We start from the raw sequence: 18,724 nt of genomic DNA on the forward strand, positions 1-18,724 counted from the left end.
TCCATTTTGGATATGGTTTTGACCAATAGGGATGAATTAGTTGTGAACATGAAGGTGGTGAAGAACTTGGGAAGAAGTGCTAATGATCTGATACAATTCAAGATCCTATGGAAAGGAGAACATGAGAACAGCAAGACAAGGATACTGGACTTCAGCTGACTCAGAGAAAGAGCAGACAAGGTCCCATGGAAAGAGTTCAAGAGGGCTGTTCCTAAACTATGTAATACTAGTGGCTCAATATCAAGCTACTCTGGTGCAGAGGAAAGAGAAGAGCCACAGGAGGCCAATGTGGCTGCACAAGGAGCTTTTTAGCTATCTAAAAACGAAAAGGGATACATACGGAATATGGAGGAATTTTATAGACAAGGAGTTCTTCAAATATGTTAGACAAAAAAGAAAGATCAAGGACGGTGTGGATCTGCTGCTCAATAGAGAAGATGAGCTGGTAACGGAAGACTATATCAAAGCAGAACTGCTCAATGCTTACTTTGCTTCGGTCTTCATACAAAAAATAACATGTAACTGGACGACTAGCGAAGTTACCGCAGACAATAAAGGGGAAAGGATGCAGATCAGAATAAGTAAAAGACATGTCAGAAACCTTCTGACAAATTTGAATGCATTCAAATCAGCAGGGCTGGATGCTATTCACGTGACAGGACTGAAGGAATTAAATGAAGAAATCTCAGAACCATTGGCAATAATATTTACGAATTCATGGACAGCAGGAGAGGTCCCAGGGAGGTTTGGGCTGGGCATTAGGAAAAGCTTCCTAACTGTCAGGGTGGTTCAGTACTGGCATAAATTGCCTAGGGAGGTTGCAGAATCTCCATCATTGGAAATTTTTAAGAGCAGGTTGGACAAACACCAATCAGGAATGGTCTAGATAATATTTAGTCCTGCCATGAGTGCAGGGGACTGGACTAGATGACCTCTCAAGGTCCCTTCCAGTCCTATGATTCTATGATTAGAGAAGAGCTAACTGTGCCCATCTTTAAAAAGGAGTAGCTGGGGAACTATAGTCAAGTCAGCCTAATTTCAATACCTGGGAAGTACTAAACCAATTAATAAAACATTCAAATTGTACATACTTGGAGGATGAAGGGGTAACCACGTAGCAGGCAGCATTGATTTACTAAGAATCAATCATGCCAAACCAGTTTGATTTCATTCTTTGACAGGATAACTGGTTTGATGTACGAAGGAGTGTGGACGACAAAATATACCTGAACTTCGGCAAGGCTTTTGACACAGTCCCACATGACTTTCTAACCTGTAAGCTGGAGAAATGCGAGCTTGGCCAAACTACCATTAAGTGAATACATAACTGGTTAAACAACCACAAAGAAAGAATAACTATTAATGGAATGTTTTAGAGTAGCAGCCGTGTTAGTCTGTATCTGTAAAAAGAAAAGGAGTACTTGTGGCATCTTAGAGACTAACAAATTTATTAGAGCATAAGCTTTTGTGAGCTACGGCTGAATACATCCGATGAAGTGGGCTGTAGCCCACGAAAGCTTATGCTCAAATAAATTTGTTAGTCTCTAAGATGCCACAAGTACTCCTTTTCTATTTATTAACGGAATGATATCAGATTGGAGGGAGGTCTCAAGTGGCGAATCCACAGGGATCTGTTCTGGTATTGTTTAACATCTTTATTAATGACCTCGATGTAGGAATAGAAAGCATACTTATCAAGTTTACAGATTACACAAAACTAGGGGGTTGCTAACATCTTGGATAAGAGAACTAAAATTCAGAGGGACCTTGATAAATTGGAGGACTAGGCTATTGACAACAAAATGAAATTCAACAAAGACAAATGTAGGGCGCTACACTTAGGGAAGAAAAACCAAATGCACAAATACAAAATGCGGGATAACTGGCTTAGCAGTAGCCCTGCTGAGAAGGATCTGGGAATTATGGTGGATCACAACTTCAAAATGAGTCAGCAATGTGATGCTCTTGCAAAAAACGCAAACACGATTTTAGGCTGCATTAACAGAGGCATAGCATGCAAGTCACGGGAGGGGATAGTACTGCTCTGCTCTATTGGAAAAAGGCAAATATAGTGCCCATATTTAAAAAAGGGAAGAAAGAGAACCTGGGGAACTACAGATGGGTCAGCCTCACTTCAGTCCCCTGCAAATTCATGGAGCAGGTCCTCAAGGAATCCATTTTGCAGCGCTTGGAGGAGAGGAAGGTGATAAGGAACAGTCAACATGGATTCACAAAGGGAAAGTCATGCCTGATCAACCTGATTGCCTTCTATGATGAGATAACTGGCTCTATGGATATGGGAAAAGTGGTGGATGTGATATATCTTGACTTTAACAAAGCTTTTGATATGGTCTCCCACAGTATTCTTGCCACCAAGTTAAAGAAGTATGGATTGGATGAATGGACTATAAGGTGGATAAAAAGCTGGCTAGATTGTCAGGCTCAACAGGTAGCAATCAACAGCTCAATGTCTAGTTGGCAGCCGGTATCAAGCTGAGTGCCCCAGGGGTCGGTCCTGGGGCCAGTTTTGTTCAACATCTTCATTAATGATCTGGATGGTGGAATGAATTGCAACCTCAGCAAATTTGCAGATGACACTAAGCTCAGGGGAGAGGAAGATAAGCTGGAGGGTAGGTATAGGGTCCAGAGTGACCTAGACAAATTGGAGGATTGGGCCAAAAGAAATAAGATAAGGTTCAACAAGGACAGTGCAGAATCCTGCATTTAGGAAGGAAGAATCCCATGCGCAGCTACAAGCTGAGGACCAACTGGCTAAGTGGCAGTTCCGCAGAAAAGGACCCGGGGATTACACTGAACGAGAAGCTGGATATGAGTCAGCAGTGTGCCCTTGTTGCCAAGAAGGCCAACAGAATATTGGGCAGCATTAGTAAGAGCATTGCCAGCAGATTGAGGGAAGTGATTATTCCCCTCTATTTGGCACTGGTGAGGCCACATCTGGAGTACTGTGTCCAGTTTTGGTCCCCCCACTACAGAAGAGATATGGACAAATTTGAGAGAGTCCAGCAGATGGCAACGAAAATGATTAGGGGGCTGGCGCACATGACTTACGAGGAGAGGTTGAGGGAACTGGGGTTATTTAGTCTGCAGAAGAAAAGAGTGATGGGGGATTTGACAGCAGCCTTCAACTAACTGAAGGGGGGGTCCAAAGAGGATGGAGCTAGGCTGTTCTCAGTGGTGGTAGATGACAGAACAAGAAGCAATGGTCTCAAGTTGCAGTCGGGGAGGTCTCGGTTGGATATTAGGAAACACTGTTTCACTAAGAGGGTGGTGAAGTACTGGAATGGGTTACCTAGGGAGGTGGTGGAATCTCCATCCTTGGAGGTTTTTAAGGTCAGGTTTGTCAAAGCCCTGGCTGGGATGATTTAGTTGGTGCTGGGTCCTGTTTTGAGCAGGGGATTGGACTAGATGACCTCCTGAGGTCTCTTCCAACCCTAATATTCTCTGATTCTATGTTCAGTGCTGGTTAGGCCTCCACTGGAATACTTTTTCTAATTTTGGTCACCAACGTATAGAAAGGATGTAGAGGAACTGGAAAGGATCCACAGGCGAGCAAAGATGATCAAAGGAATGGAATGCAAGCCGTCTGAGCAAAGGCTGAAGGAACTGGGTACATTTAGTTTGGAAAAGAGGAGATTAAGGGGGAGATATAATAGTCTTCAAAATACTTAAAAGGCTGCCATAAAAAAAGACAGAGAAAAGTTATTCTCTTTTGCCACAGAAGGCAGGATACGAGGCAATGGGTTCAAACTACAGAATAGCAGATTTAAATTAAATCTCAGGAAAAACTTCTTAACTGTAAGAACAGTAGGACAATGGAAGAGACTGTCCAGGGAGGTTGTGGAAGCTCCTTCACTGGAGGTTTTCAAAAAGAGGCTGAATAGCCAGCTGTCTTGGATGACTGAGACACAAGAAATCCTGCATCTTGGCAGGGGGTTAAAATAGATGACCCTTGCAGTCCCTTCTAACCCTATGATTCTATGATTTAAGGACCAGATTGAGGTCCCATACAGCTTGAGCGGATCACTGCAGACTACGTAGCTCTGGGAAGAAGGATAAAGGAGTTTGAGGCGCAAGTGGTGTTCTCGTCCCTTCTCCCTGTGGAAGGAAAAGGCCCGGGTAGAGACCGTCGAATCGTGGAAGTCAACAAATGGCTACGCAGGTGGTGTCGGAGAGAAGGCTTTGGATTCTTTGACCATGGGATGGCGTTCCAAGAAGGAGGAGTGCTAGGCAGAAATGGGCTCCACCTAACGAAGAGAGGGAAGAGCATCTTTGCAAGCAGGCTGGCTAACCTAGTGAGGAGGGCTTTAAACTAGGTTCACCTGGGGAAGAAGACCAAAGCCCTGAGGTAAGTGGGGATGTGGGATACCGGGAGGAAGCACGAGCAGGAGAGCACAAGAGGGGAGGGCTCCTGCCTCATACTGAGAAAGCAGGACAATCAGTGAGTTATCTTAAGTGCCTATACACAAATGCAAGAAGGCTAGGAAACAAGCAGGGAGAACTGGAAGTCCTGGCACAATCAAGGAATTATGATGTGATTGCAATAACAGAGAGTTGGTGGAATAACTCACATGACTGGAGTACTGTCATGGATGGATATAAACTGTTCAGGAAGGACAGGCAGGGCAGAAAAGGTGGAGGAGTTGCACTGTATGCAAAAGAGCAGTATGACTGCTCAGAGCTCCAGTATGAAACTGCAGAAAAACCTGAGAGTCCCTGGATTAAGTTTAGAAGTGTGAGCAACAAGGTTGAGGTTGTGGTGGGAGTCTGCTATAGACCACCAGATCAGGGGGATGAGGTGGACGAGGATTTCTTCCGGCAACTAACGGAAGTTACTAAATCGCAGGCCCTGGTTCCCATGGGAGACTTCAATCACCCTGATATCTGCTGAGAGAGCAATATAGTGGTGCACAGAAAAACCAAGAAGTTTTTGGAAAGCATAGGGGACAATTTCCTGGTGCAAGTGCTGGAGGAACCAACTAGGGGCAGAGCTCTTCTTGACCTGCTGATCACAAACTGTGAAGAAATTAGTAGGGGAAGCAAAAGTGGAGGGGAACCTGGGAGGCAGTGACCATGATATGGTCAAGTTCAGGATTCTGACAAAAGGAAGAAAGGAGAGCTGCAGAATATGGACCCTAGACTTCAGAAAAGACGACCTTGACTTCCGCAGGGAACCGATGGGCAGAATCCCTGAGAGAATAACATGAGGGGGAAAGGAATCCAGGACAGCTGGCTGTATTTTAAAGAATCCTTATTGAGGTTTTCGGAACAAACCATCCCGATGTGTAGAAAGAATAGTAAATATGGCAGGCGACCAGCTTGGCTTAACAGTGAAATCCTTGCTGATCTTAAACACAAAAAAGAAGCTTATAAGAAGTGGAAGATTGGACAAATGACCAGGGAGGAGTATAAAAATATTGCTCAGGCGTTTAGGAGTGAAATCAGAAAGGCCAAATCACACTTAGAGTTGCAGCTAACAAGAGATGTTAAGAGTAACAAGGGTTTCTTCAGGTATGTTAGCAACAAGAAGAAAATCAAGGAAAGTGTGGGCCTCTTACCGAATGAGGGAGGCAACCTAGTGACAGAGGATGTGGAAAAAGCTAAATGTACTCAGTGCTTTCTTTGCCTCTGTCTTCACGAACAAGGTCAGCTCCCAGACCGCTGCACTGGGCAGCACAGCATGGGGGGGACGTGACCAGCCCCCTGTGGAGAAAGAAGTGGTTTGCGACTATTTAGAAAAGCTGGACAAGCACAAGTCCATGGGTCCGGATGCGCTTCATCCGAGAGTGCTAAAGGAGTCGGCGGGTGTGATTGCAGAGCCATTGGCCATTATCTTTGAAAACTCATGGCGATCGGGGGGGTCCCAGACGATTGGAAAAAGGCTAATGCAGTGCCCATCTTTAAAAAAGGGAAGGAGGAGGATCCAGGGAACTACAGGCCAGTCAGCCTCACCTCAATCCCTGGAAAAATCATGGAGCAGGTCCTCAAGAAATCAATTCTAAAGCACTTGGGGGAGAGGAAACAGTGAGCATGGATTCACCAAGGACAAGTCATGCCTGACTAATCTAATTGCCTTCTATGATGAGATAACTGGCTCTGTGGATGAGGGGAAAGCAGTGGACGTGTTACTCCTTGACTTTAGCAAAGCTTTTGATATGGTCTCTCACAATATTCTTGCCAGCAAGTTAAAGGAGTATGGGCTGAATGAATGGACTATAAGGTGGATGGAAAGCTGGCTAGATCGTCTGGCTCAACAGGTAGTGATAATGGCTCCATGTCTAGTTGGCAGCCGGTATCAAGTGGAGTGCCCCAAGGGTCGGTCCTGGGGCCGGTTTTGTTCAATATCTTCATAAATGATCTGGAGGATGGTGTGGACTGCACCCTCAGCAAGTTTGCAGATGACACTAAACTGGGAGGAGTGGTAGATACGCTGGAGGATAGGGATAAGATACAGAGGGACCTAGACAAATTAGAGGATTGGGTCAAAAGAAATCTGATGAGGTTCAACAAGGACAAGTGCAGAGTCCTGCACTTAGGATGGAAGAATCCCATGCACTGCTACAGATTAGGGACCGAGAGGCTAGAGAGCAGTTCTGCAGAAAAGGACCTAGGGGTTACAGTGGACGAGAAGCTGGGTAGGAGTCACCAGTGTGCCCTTGTTGCCAAGAAGGCTCACAGCATTTTGAGATGTATAAGGAGGGGCACTGCCAGCATATCGAGGGGTGTGATTGTTCCCCTCTATTCGACATTGGTGAGGCCTCATCTGGAGTACTGTGTCCAGTTTTGGGCCCCACACTACAAGAAGGATGTGGAGAAATTGGAGAGAGTCCAGCGAAGGGCAACAAAAATGATTAGGGGTCTGGAACACATGACTTATGAGGAGAGGCTGAGGGAACTGGGATTGTTTAGTCTGCAGAAGAGAAGAATGAGGGGGGATTTGATAGCTGCTTTCAACTACCTGAGAGGTGGTTCCAGAGAGGATGGTTCTAGACTATTCTCAGTGGTAGAAGAGGACAGGACAAGGAGTAATGGTCGCAAGTTGCAGTGGGGGAGGTTTAGGTTGGACGTTAGGAAAAACTTTTTCACTAGGAGGGTGGTGAAGCACTGGAATGCGTTACCTAGGGAGGTGGTGGAATCTCCTTCCTGAGAAGTTTTTACGGTCAGGCTTGACAAAAGCCCTGGCTGGGATGGTTTAGTTGGAGATTGGTCCTGCTTTGAGCAGGGGGTTGGACTAGATGACCTCCTGAGGTCCCCTCCAACCCTGATATTCTATGATTCTGTGGTATAGGACATTGGACCAGCAGATAGAGGTTACCCAGCCTGCTCAGGAATCTCACTGTGGTTGAGTAGGCAAAGATGGAATAACCTTCTATTGGGGAGGGTGGCTGCCAGGTTGACTATTATAGAGCTCATCGAGAGACCCAAGGTTTTCAGAGTTAGTGTATATTCCAGTATATCCGAAGTGATGTGGTCGTTGGTAGAATCTCTCTGCGATCACATCAGCTAGCAAACTGCATTCATTTTTGAGAATACATGCAGTGAACAGACTGTTTCCTGCGGTGTAATAGCACTCTTTTTATGTCTTCTCAACAGGCTCTCTCTAATCCCATAGCCATCAACCAACCATGCTTTAAGGTGGAGCATTGTGAGACTAGGATGAAAAATCCTATCACCTCCCGTGATTTGCAAGCTATGCCTCTGTTAATGCAACCTCAAATTGCATTTGCTTTTTTTTTTTTTTTTTTGCAACAGCATCACATTACTGACTCATGTTGAGGTTGTGATCCACCATAACTCCCAGATCCTTCTCAGCAGGGCTACTGCCAAGCCTTTTAACCCCCATTTTGTATTTGTGCATTTGTTTTTTCGTCCCTAAGCATAGCACCTTACATTTGTCTTTGTTGAATTTCATTTTGTTGGGAGAGAAGGTGGGGAAAAGTGTGCAGAGTAATTAGAAAGCAAACAGACAGCTGTATCAGGTAAAGAAACCACATTTGCCTGGACTAGGTCACAACTGTTAGAATGACTCTTGCTCTGTCTTCCTTTATTCTGAGCATAACTTTGGTTATTAGGAGAGTCCGCAGGAATACATATAGTAGAGCTGATGACTACTGAAGGATACCCTAAGTAATGGTGACCAAGTCAGGCCCTCAAGCAGAAGGAGGTGCATTTCTTGTTTGACTCTGTGGTGAATAACTCTATCTGAGGGGTGCCCAGTGATGGAATGTATTGTGTAATGTGCTGAAGTTCATTTCCCATTCGTAGTCTTAGAAGAAGTGTCTGCTGAGTGCATCTGCAGTCACTTTCTGAATCTCTGAGAGATAGGTCACTGTGATGGTGATTTCGTCACATACGCACCAGTTCCAAAGCCTGAAAACCTCGGTGCAAAGGGAGGGAGATTTTGCTCCTCCTTGGAAATTAATGTAAAACATCCATGATATATTGTCCGTCATGATCTTTATGTGTTTGTCCCTAATTAGTGGTAGGAATTGGAGACAGGGTATCTGACTACTTGGATTTCTAGCAGACTGATGTGTAGCATCACCTCTTGTGACATCCACTTGCCCTGGATCGTGAAAGTTTCTAGATACACTCCCCATCCTAGCAGAAAGAGGTCTGTTGCTATAATGGCCACAGGGGGAGGACATGCAAATAGAACTGTGCGCATGTTGTGATGGTCTTTCCACCAGTCGAGGGACTGTTTTATGAAGGTAGATATGGAAAGAAGCATATTTAGACTGTCTGGTGAGTGAGCAGACAATTCTGAGCCACGCTTGAAGGCAGTGCATTTGAAGTCTGGCATGTTCTGTAACAAAGTTGGTGGCTGCCATAGAATCATAGGACGGGAAGGGACCTTGAGAGGTCATCTAGTCCAGTCCCCTGCATTCATGGTAGGGGTAAGTATTATCTAGACTAGACCATTCCTGACAGGTGTTTGTCTAACCTGCTCTTAAAAATATCTAATGATGAAGATTCCACAACCTCCCTAGGTAATTTATTCCAGTGCTTAACCATTCTGAGAGTTATGAAGTTTTTCCTAATGTCCAACCTAAACCTCCCTTGCTGCAATTTAAGCCCATTGCTTCTTGTCTATCCTCAGAGGTTAAGAAAAACAATTTTTCTCCCTCCACCTTTTAACAACCTTTTATGTACTTGAAAACTCTCAGTTGTCTCTTTTCCAGACTGAACAAACCCAATTTTCTCAATCTTCTCTGATAGGTCATGTTTTCTACACCTTTAATCTTATTTGTTGCTCTGCTATGGACTCTCTCCCATTTGTCCACATCTTTCCTGAAATGTGGTGCCCAGAACTGGACACAATACTCCAGCTGAGGCCTAATCAATTCAGAGCAGAGCAGAAGAATTACTTCTCTTATCTTCCTTACAATGCTCCTGCTAATACATCCCAGAATGATGTTGGCTTTTTTTGCAACAACGTTACCCTGTTGACTCATATTTAGCATGTGGTCCACTATGACCCCCAGATCCCCTTCTGCAGTATTCCTTCCCAGGCAGTCATTTCCCATTTTGTACGTGTGCAACCAATTGCTCCTTCGTAAATGGAGTACTTTGCATTTGACCTTATTGAATTTCATCCTATTTACTTCAGCCCATTTCTCCAGTTTGTCTAGTTCATTTTGAATTTTAATCCTATCCTCCAAAGCACTTGCAACCCCTCCCAGCTAGGTATTGTCTGCAAACTTTCTAAGTGTACTCTCTATACCATTATCTAAATCATTGATGAAGATATTGAACAGAACCGGACCCAGAACTGATCCCTGCAGGATCTGACTTGTTATGTCCTTCCAGCATGACTGTGCACCACTGATAACTACTCTCTAGGAACAGTTTTCCAACCAGTTTTGCACCCACCTTATAGTAGCTCCATCTAGGTTGCATTTCCCTCATTTGTTTATGAGAAGGTCAGGCAAGACAGTATCAAAAGCTTTACTAAAAAGTCAAGATAGACCACGTCTACCGCTTCCCCCCATCCACAAGGCTTTTTACCCTGTCAAAGAAAGCTATCAGGTTGGTTTGACAATTTGTTCTTGACAAATCCATGCTGACCGTTACTTATCACCTTATTATTGCCTAGATGTTTGTGAATTGATTGCTTCATTATTTGCTCCATTATCTTTCCAGGTATAGAAGTTAAGCTGACTGGTCTAATTCCCTGGGTTGTCCTTATTTCCCTTTTTATAGATGGTCACTGTATTTGCCCTTTTCCAGTCTTTTGGAATCTCTCCATTCTTCTATGACTTTTCAAAGATAATTGCTAATGGCTCAGATATCTCCTCAGTCAGCTCCTTGAGTATTCTAGGGTGCATTTCATCAGGCCCTGGTGACTTGAAGACATCTAATTTGTCCAAGTAATTTTTAACTTGTTCTTTCCCTATTTTAGCCTCTTCTGATCCTACCTCATTTTCACTGGTATTCACTATGTTAGATGTCCAATCACTGCCAACCTTCTTGGTGAAAACCGAAACAAAGAAAACATTAAGCACTTCTGTCATTTCCACATTTTGTATTATTGTTTTTCTCCCTTCATTAAGTAACAGTCCTACCCTGTCCTTGGTCTTCCTCTTGCTTCTAATGTATTTGTAGAATGTTTTCTTGTTACCCTTTATGTCTCTAGCTAGTTTGACATCGTTTTGTGCCTTTGCCTTTCTAATTTTGTCCCTACATACTTGTGTTATTTGTTTATATTCATCCTTTGTAATTTGACTGAGTTTCCACTTTTTGTAGGACTCTTTTTTGATTTTTAGATCATTGAAGATCTCCTGGTTAAGCCAGGGTCGTCTCTTGCCATACTTCCTATCTTTCTTACGCAGTGGGATAGTTTGCTCTTGTGCCCTTAATAATGTCTCTTTGAAAAACTGCCAACTGTCTTCAATTGTTTTTCCCCTTAGACTTGCTTCCCATGGGATTTTAACTACCAACTCCACGAGTTTGCTAAAGTCTGCCTTCTTGAAATCCATTATCTTTATTTTGCTTTCTCCCTCCTATCATTCCTTAGAAACACGAACGCTACCATTTCATGATCACTTTCACCCAAGCTGCCTTCCACTTTCAAATTTTCAACCAGTTCTTCCCTATTTGTCAAAATCAAATCTAGAACAGCCTCTCCTCTAGTAGCTTTCTCCACCTTCTGTAATAAAAAATGGTCTCCAATACATTCCAATAACTTGTTGGATAATCTGTGCCTTGCTCTGTTGTTTTCCCAACAGATGTCTGAGTAGTTGAAGTCCCCCATCACCACCAAGTCCTGTGCTTTGGATGATTTTGAAAGTTGTTTAAAAAAAAGCCTCATCCACCTCTTCTTCCCGGTTAGGTGGTCTGTAGTAGACCGTACCATGACATCACTTGTTTTTTTACCCCTTTTATCCTTACCCAGCGACTTTCAACAAGTCCATCTCCTATTTCCACCTCAACCTCAGTCCAAGTGTATACTATAATATATAAGGCAACACCTACTCCCTTTTCCCCCAGCCTGTCCATCCTAAGCAAGCTGTACCCTTCTATATCAATATTCCAGTCATGCATATTATCCCACCAGGTCTCTGTCATGCCAACTATGTCATAGTTGTGTTTATTTATTCCCCATACTTCTTGCATTAGTATACAGACATCTAAGATACTGATTTGATTCCCCCACCCCCAGTTCTATCTTGTCTCTGATTTATCCCTGCTATTACAGCCCAAGCTCCCCCACAAATTCTGAACCTTCTCCCAGGTCTCCATGTTCTTGACTTACCTGTGGGCTTTGGTCACCTGCCCCCTTTAAGCCTAGTTTAAATCCCTCCTTACTAGGTTAGCCAGTCTGTATTCAAATATGCCCTTCCCCTTCCTCAATTAGCAGTCCTTCTTCCTGGAACATCATCCTGTGGTCAAGGAAGCCGAAGCCCTCCTGGTGACACCATCTTTGCAGCTAGGCATTCACCTTCAGGATGCATCTGTCCCTGCCTGGGCCCCTACCCTTGATTGGAAGGATCAAAGAGACCACCACCTGTGCTCCCAACTCCTTCACCCTTACTCCCAGAGACCTTAGTCACTTTTGATCTGCTGAGGGTTACACCTCGCAGTACCATTAGTGCCCACATGGATGAGTAGCATGGGGTAGTAGTCAGAGGGCCGGATGAACCTCGACAATCCCTCCATAATGTGCCACAGACGGGCCCCGACAGGCAGCATACCTCCTGGGATGCCATGTCAAGGTAACAGATGGTGGCCTCCATCCCCCTCAGAAGAGAGTCACCAACCACCACTACCCTACATTTACTCTGGGGAGCAGTGGCTGCGATTCTCCCAGCCTTGGGGGAACATGGCTTCTCCTCCTTCACCTTTGGGGGTGATTCCTCATCACTCATTGCCAGGGTGGGTGGGTTGGAAACAGGGGTGGAGTACTGTCTGCTGCCAAAAGTAACCAGCTGCCAGTGTCCTCCCTGTGACTGAGCCATATCATCCTTCCCGGGTGGTGTGACAGCAATCCTCTGTAGCTGGATAGCTTCCTCAGCCTTGGATGTCTCCATATGAATTCTCTTGAGGAATTCCTCATGGGCATAGATGATCCTCAGCCTAGCCACCTCCTCCTGTAGCTCACCCACCTGCTTCCTTAGAGATTCCACCAGAAGGCACCTTTCACACTGGATGGTCCCTCCAACCTGGCTTTCTACGAGCGGGAAATGCAGACCACAGACTCTGCAAATTCACACCAGGATCTGGATTGAGGCATCCATGGTTAGGTTGTCTGTCTGGCAGCATTGGCACTAGCAATGCAGCCCTTCCTAACCATAGCAACTACATTACAACTCCCTCCTACAAACTCCCCTGTTGGCGGTCCCGTTTGCTAGCTCCCCTTGGTCGCTTAGCCTCTGGCTCTTAAGGCCTTCTCTCCTAGGTCAGCCGTACCCCCTCGTTAATCACACAGAGGGAGGGTGATCGCAAGGCTGACTGAGGCTTGCCCCAGTAATTGAATGCAGCTCCTGACTGTGGTTTGGTGGCTGAGCTGAATTCTGTTTACTATGTTGGAAAGAGCCACAAACCAGTGCAGGGGAAGGTAGGCGCTTGTTGTCACTGATTCAAGATTAAAAGAACCCATCTGAAGAACTGGTGTTTTTCTCCCACGAAAGCTTATGCCCAAATAAATCTGTTAGTCTTTAAGGTGCTACCGGACTCCTTGTTGTTTTTGTGGATACAGACCAACACGGCTACCCCCTGATATTTAATTCAAGATGGTCCCTCTGAACACAAGTTTTGCACAGGGGTCAAGGTGGATTTTTGTATGTTCAGTTGTAGGCCCAATCTGAGGAATAGGTCTATAGCATCAGAAGGTACCCAAGACATCAGTTCCAGGGAGCAGCCTTTCAGCAAGGGAATACTAAGATACCTTTTCGGCAGACCATCAAAAAGACCATTAGGACAGATAAGCTGAAAGGGAACACTCAGTATTTAAAGTGGTCCTGGCCAACAATTAAATGGAGGAATTGTTTGTGGGATGGAGGTATAGCAATGTGGAAATATGCATCTTGAAGGTTGAGGGCTGAGAACCAATGGAATTATCGCTGCAAGCATCACCATTTTGAATTTCTGTGCCTTCACACAGGTGTTGAGTAGCCTCAGGTGAAGGATGGGTCTCCAACCTCTACTCTTTTTGGTATCAGGAAGTACCGTGAATAAAAACCCTTCCCTTTGTGCTGCGTTCTATAGCTCCCAAATGTAAGAGTGTATTTCTTGATGAAGCATGTTTTCGTGAGAGAGTTCCCTGAAGAGGGACGGGAAACAGGGGTTAATTGGTGGAAGTGACGTAAAGTGGATGGTGTAACCTGTGGAGATGATCTCCAACACCCACTTGTCACTAGTGACCGACTCCCAGGCTTGCCTGAAGTGGTGACTGTGGCCGCCGAAAGGAGGAAAACTGGTAAATCAGTGCAGCTGAAGAGGATGAGGATGGCTGGTCAAACCCTCAACCAACCCATCAAAACTGCTGCTTGGAGATGGATAGGTGCAAGTCAGGAGCTGAGAAGATGGTTTCCTTCTCTGAAATCTTGGTCTTCTGGGAGATAAGGAATTGGAGGGGGTGGGATCTCTGGTCTGTTTCACACTTGCTGAGTTTTCTCTTGTAGGTCAGAGTTTAGGTATCAAGAAAACACAAGGTCACTCCAGAGCCTTTCAATGTTTGCAGAGACTTGTCTGTGCTATTTGCGAGCAACTTTGACCCATCCTCTACTGTACTCAGAGAAGGTCCTCTACTGTATTCTGGACCTCCTTTGGGAATCCAGAGAGCTAAAGCCAGGAGACTCTCATCACCTCCGCTTCAGCAGCTGAACAGGCGGCAGTATCAGTGGCATCAAGGGAGGCTTGTAGGGCTGTCCTGGCAAGTAGTTGGTCCTCCCCAACAATTGCCTGGAGCTCTTGTCAATAGATCTTCAAACGAGGCCAGCTTGGTGTAGTTCACATGGTTGTATTTTGATGGCAAAGCCTGATAATTGGCAATTCTAAATTGTAGGGAAGCCAAGGAGTAAGAGACTTTCTCCCTAGTTGATCCAGGCAGTTGTGGTCTTTGTCGTCAGGTGTGGATTTAGCATGGTGCTGTCTACCATGTTCATTCACTACACCCACTACCAAGGAATTAGGTGAGGGATGGGAAAATAAAAATTCTCAATACTTTGCTGGGATGTAATACTTCTTATCTGCTCTTTTGCATGTAGGCAGAATAGAAGCTGGGGTGTGCCAGATGATCTTTGCTGGATTTAGAAAAACCTGAGAGTGGAGAATGTTGAGGAGCTTACAATGAGGCTCTGTAATTTCCTTGAGGGGAATTTGTAGGGAGTCTGCAACTCTCTTGACCAGGTCCTGGAAATGTTTAAAATCATCCACCAGGAGATTATTCCTGGGAGAATTTTGCGCCAAAAAATTAAAAATTCTGCACATAATATTTCTGCAAAATTCTGCATATTTTATTTGTCAAAACAACACAATGTAATCATGCCAGTTTCAATTATTTTGGTAATTTATTTCAAAATCATCTGTCAGCAGGTATGTCTAACAATACAGAGACAAAAAAAAAGATTCTGGTTAATTTTTTTTGGACAAACAGATTCCTTACTAGGCATATTAATTCAGAACTTTGTGCATTTCATTTAAATTACAATACAGAACTTATTTCCTGCACCTATCAGAAGCAGTGCAAAAACTTAGGGGAGTCAGGGTAACAGAGGAGCTGAGGGAGAGGGAAGGAGCTAAGGAGTGAACCTAGAGGGTGTTGGGTTTTTTTTGGGGGGGGGGATTGTTATGGTGTTGGGAAGCCTCCCCCATGCAGACCCTTGCTGACCCCAAGCTTCTCCCTTCAGACAGGCATGTCTGCCCCTGTCCCCACACCTCTCATCCCCATGGATCTCTGCAGCCCCCCTTCCCCATCCCAATGCTCAACTCTATCACCCCACTAGCTTCTGAGCCCATGCTCCAGTGTGTGTTCCCCCCGCACTAGCCATCTGAACCCCAGTCTGTGACCCCCCCAGCAGCCCTGTGTGTTCCACTCTATCCTAACCTGGCTCCGCGGGCAGGATGCTGTGATGAACTTCTACTCCTTGGGGAATTCTGCAGCACTGGGCACAGAATTTTGTATTTTCCCATATAAAATATGTTTTGCCTAAGAAGTGCTGCAGTTCTACCTTTTTTCCACCAGAGGTTGCTGTAGCACTAGAACAGCCAGCCTGAACGCAGCTGGCTGTTCTGGCACCACAGAGGCCTCTGGTAGGCAAAAGGCAGAACTGCAGTACTTAAGCAAAATGTTTTTCATTTGGAAAAATACAAAATTACATGCGAGATGAATTCTGCATGTCCGCAGATACACAGAATTCCCCCGGAGTAGAAAATGAAGAGCAGATGTTGCCATAGGAGAGATCCCTTCATCAGCTCTAGCCTCCCTTGTCTTGAAGCATCAGGTCTCTGGAGGGAGTAGGTGAAGCTGGTTGCTCCTCTCTGGTGGGGGGGCACTCGATATTCTGGGCAATTGGCAATAAGCTGCCCAGGGAGGAGGTGCATACGTTATAGGAGGCAGCACCCATGGGTGCTCATACCAGCAAGGGGGTTGGTGGTAATCGTGGGCCACGAACAGTTGATCCTTCAGAGGAAGGTTCTGGAAAGGGACCTCCATAGGAGTGAGGAGGAGAGCCCGGAACTGACACTTGAATCCTCTTCCTCACGTTCACTCAGGAAAGGTGGGGCATCTGGAGACATCTAAGGCGAAAGGTGATTGGTACAAAGGATTAAGTCTGCACTGAGGGAGTTATGGCTAAGGCTGCTGAGGGTTCCGCAGGCTTTGGGCGCTTAGAGGGAAGCATGGTTGCTGATGGCACCAAAATGTGGTTGGAGCCCAAGTGGGCTTCTTTACTACCGAGGAAGCATAGGAAGAGCTCTTCTTGCTGCCTTGATCTGATAATGTTATTAACGGTCTCTCCAGGCTTGTGGCTTTCCTGCCTTGTGGTCTAACCACACACTGGGTACCTTAGGAAGCGGGAGCCTCAACAGCAACTGATTGAGGAGCCAGTGGTGCCAGGTTACCTGAGGAAACTGATGTTCTTGGCTTTTTAGAAGTAGGATCTCTACCAGGTGAACCCAGAGATCGTTCTTTTGAGGGCTTATGAGAAGAGTCTTGTCTCTTCCTCTTAGATGCCATGGAACTGTAGGGCTCTGAGGGAGCAGACTTGCAGGAGGACTGACATACAGGGAGGGTCCCTTTGGCCTGGGTCAGAGGCCAGATATAGAGTGCTCTCCATCATGAGGAGGTGAAGCTTTATCTCTCCATTTTTTTCTAGCTCTTGATTTCAGTGGCAGAGAAAAGTTGCAATTCTGACCAAGGTGCAATTCCACAAGGCAACAGAAACTGTGGGAGTGTCTGTCACTGACCAGGATCGCCTCCCAGCAAGCCAGGAGAACTGGGCATTACCGCACAGTAAGAAGCAGTAATAATTATCTAATACCTAATAAGTAATAAGTAAAAAAGTAATAAGCCACCAGGACCAGATGGTATTCACCAAAGAGTTCTGAAGGAACTCAATGTGAAATTGCAGGACTACTAACTGTAGTCTGTAATCTATCTTTCAAATCAGCTTCTGTACCAAATAACTGGAGGATAGCTAATGTGACACCAATTTTTAAAAGGGCTCCAGAGGTGAGCCCAGCAATTACAGGCTGGTAAGCCGGACTTCAGTACCGGGCAAACTGGCGGAAACTATAGTAAAGAACAAAATCATCAGACATATAGATTAACAGGATTTGTTGAGGAATACTCAACATTTTTTTTGTAAAGGGAAATCATGCCTCACCAGTCTACTAGAAATCTTTGAGAGGGTTAACAAGCATGTGGACAAGGAGGATCCAGTGGCTATAGTGTATTCAGATTTTCAGAAAGCTTTTGACAAAGTCCCTCACCAAAGACTCTTAACCAAAGTAAGTTGTGGGATAAGAGGGAAGGTTCTCTCATGGATTGGTAACTGGTTAAAAGATAGGAAACAAATGCTAGGAATAAATGTTCAGTTTTCAGAATAGAGAGATGTAAATAGTGGTGTCCCCCAGGGGTCTGTTCTGGGACCAGTCCTATTTAACTTATTCATAAATGATCTGGAAAAAGGGGTAAACAGTGAGGTGGCAAAATTTGCAGATGATACAAAACTACTCAAGACAGTTAAGTCTCAGGCAGACTGCGAAGAGCTACAAAAGGATCTCTCAAAACTGGGTGACTGGGCAACAAAATGGCAGAGGAAATTCAGTGTTGATAAATGCCAAGTAATGCACAATGGAAAACATAATCCCAACTATACATATACAATGATGGGGTCTAAATTAGCTGTTACCACTCAAGAAAGAGATCTTGGAGTCACTGTGGATAATTCTCTGAAAACATCCACTCAATGTGCAGCAGCAGTCAAAAAAGCAAACAATGTTGGGAATCATTAAGAAAGGAATAGATAGTAAGACAGAAAATATCATATTGCCTCTATATAAATCCATGGTATGCCCCCATCTTGAATGCTGCTTGCAGATGTGGCTGCCCCATCTCAAAAGAGATATACTGGAATTGGAAAAGGTTCAGAAAAGGGCAACAAAAATTATTAGGGGTATGGAACAGCTGCTGTATGAGGAAAGATTAATAAGACTGGGACTTTTCAGCTTGAAAAAGAGATGACTAAGGGGGATATGATAGAGGTCTGTAAAATCATGACTGGTGTGGAGAAAGTAAATAAGGAAGTGTTATTTACTCCTCCTCATAACAAAAGAACTACGGGCCACCAAATGAAATTAATAGACAGCAGGTTTAAAACAAACAAAAGGAAGTATTTTTTCCACACAATGCACAGTCAACCTGTGGAACTCCTTGCCAGAGGATGTTGTGAAGGTCAAGACTATAACAGGGTTTAAAAAAAAGAACTAGATAAATTCATGGAGGATAGGTCCATCAGTGGCTATTAGCCAGGATGGGCAAGGATGGTGTCCTTAGCCTCTGTTTGCCAGAAGCTGGGAATGAGTGACAGGCAATGGATCAGTTGATGATTACCTGTTCTGTTCATTCCGTCTGGGGCACCTGGCATTGGCCACAGTTGGAAGACAGGCTGCTGGGCTGGATGGACCTTTGGTCTGACCCAGTATGGCCATACTTATGTAGAGAAAATGAAAAGATGCCTAATGCAGAATTTTGCAGAAATTC

At 44.8% G+C, this 18,724-nt stretch overlaps 1 protein-coding gene across 8 annotated transcripts in view; it reads right to left on the reverse strand.

Annotated features, from left to right (window-relative positions):
• RLF (RLF zinc finger) overlaps positions 1 to 18,724 on the reverse strand; it is a 102,487-nt gene that overhangs the window by 29,732 nt on the left and 54,031 nt on the right. The window contains exon 7 of one of the 8 annotated variants that reach the window (XM_075121237.1): positions 14,973 to 15,060. The exons of the other annotated variants lie outside the window; for them this stretch is intronic. Coding sequence (XP_074977338.1) covers position 15,060 — 1 coding nt within the window. The 3' untranslated portion in view covers positions 14,973 to 15,059. Of the gene's footprint in view, positions 1 to 14,972; positions 15,061 to 18,724 lie in introns of those variants that run through there. 8 annotated transcript variants of the gene reach the window in all.

The sequence above is a fragment of the Caretta caretta genome, chromosome 19 (assembly GCF_965140235.1).
Source record: "Caretta caretta isolate rCarCar2 chromosome 19, rCarCar1.hap1, whole genome shotgun sequence".
NCBI lineage: Eukaryota > Metazoa > Chordata > Testudines > Cheloniidae > Caretta > Caretta caretta.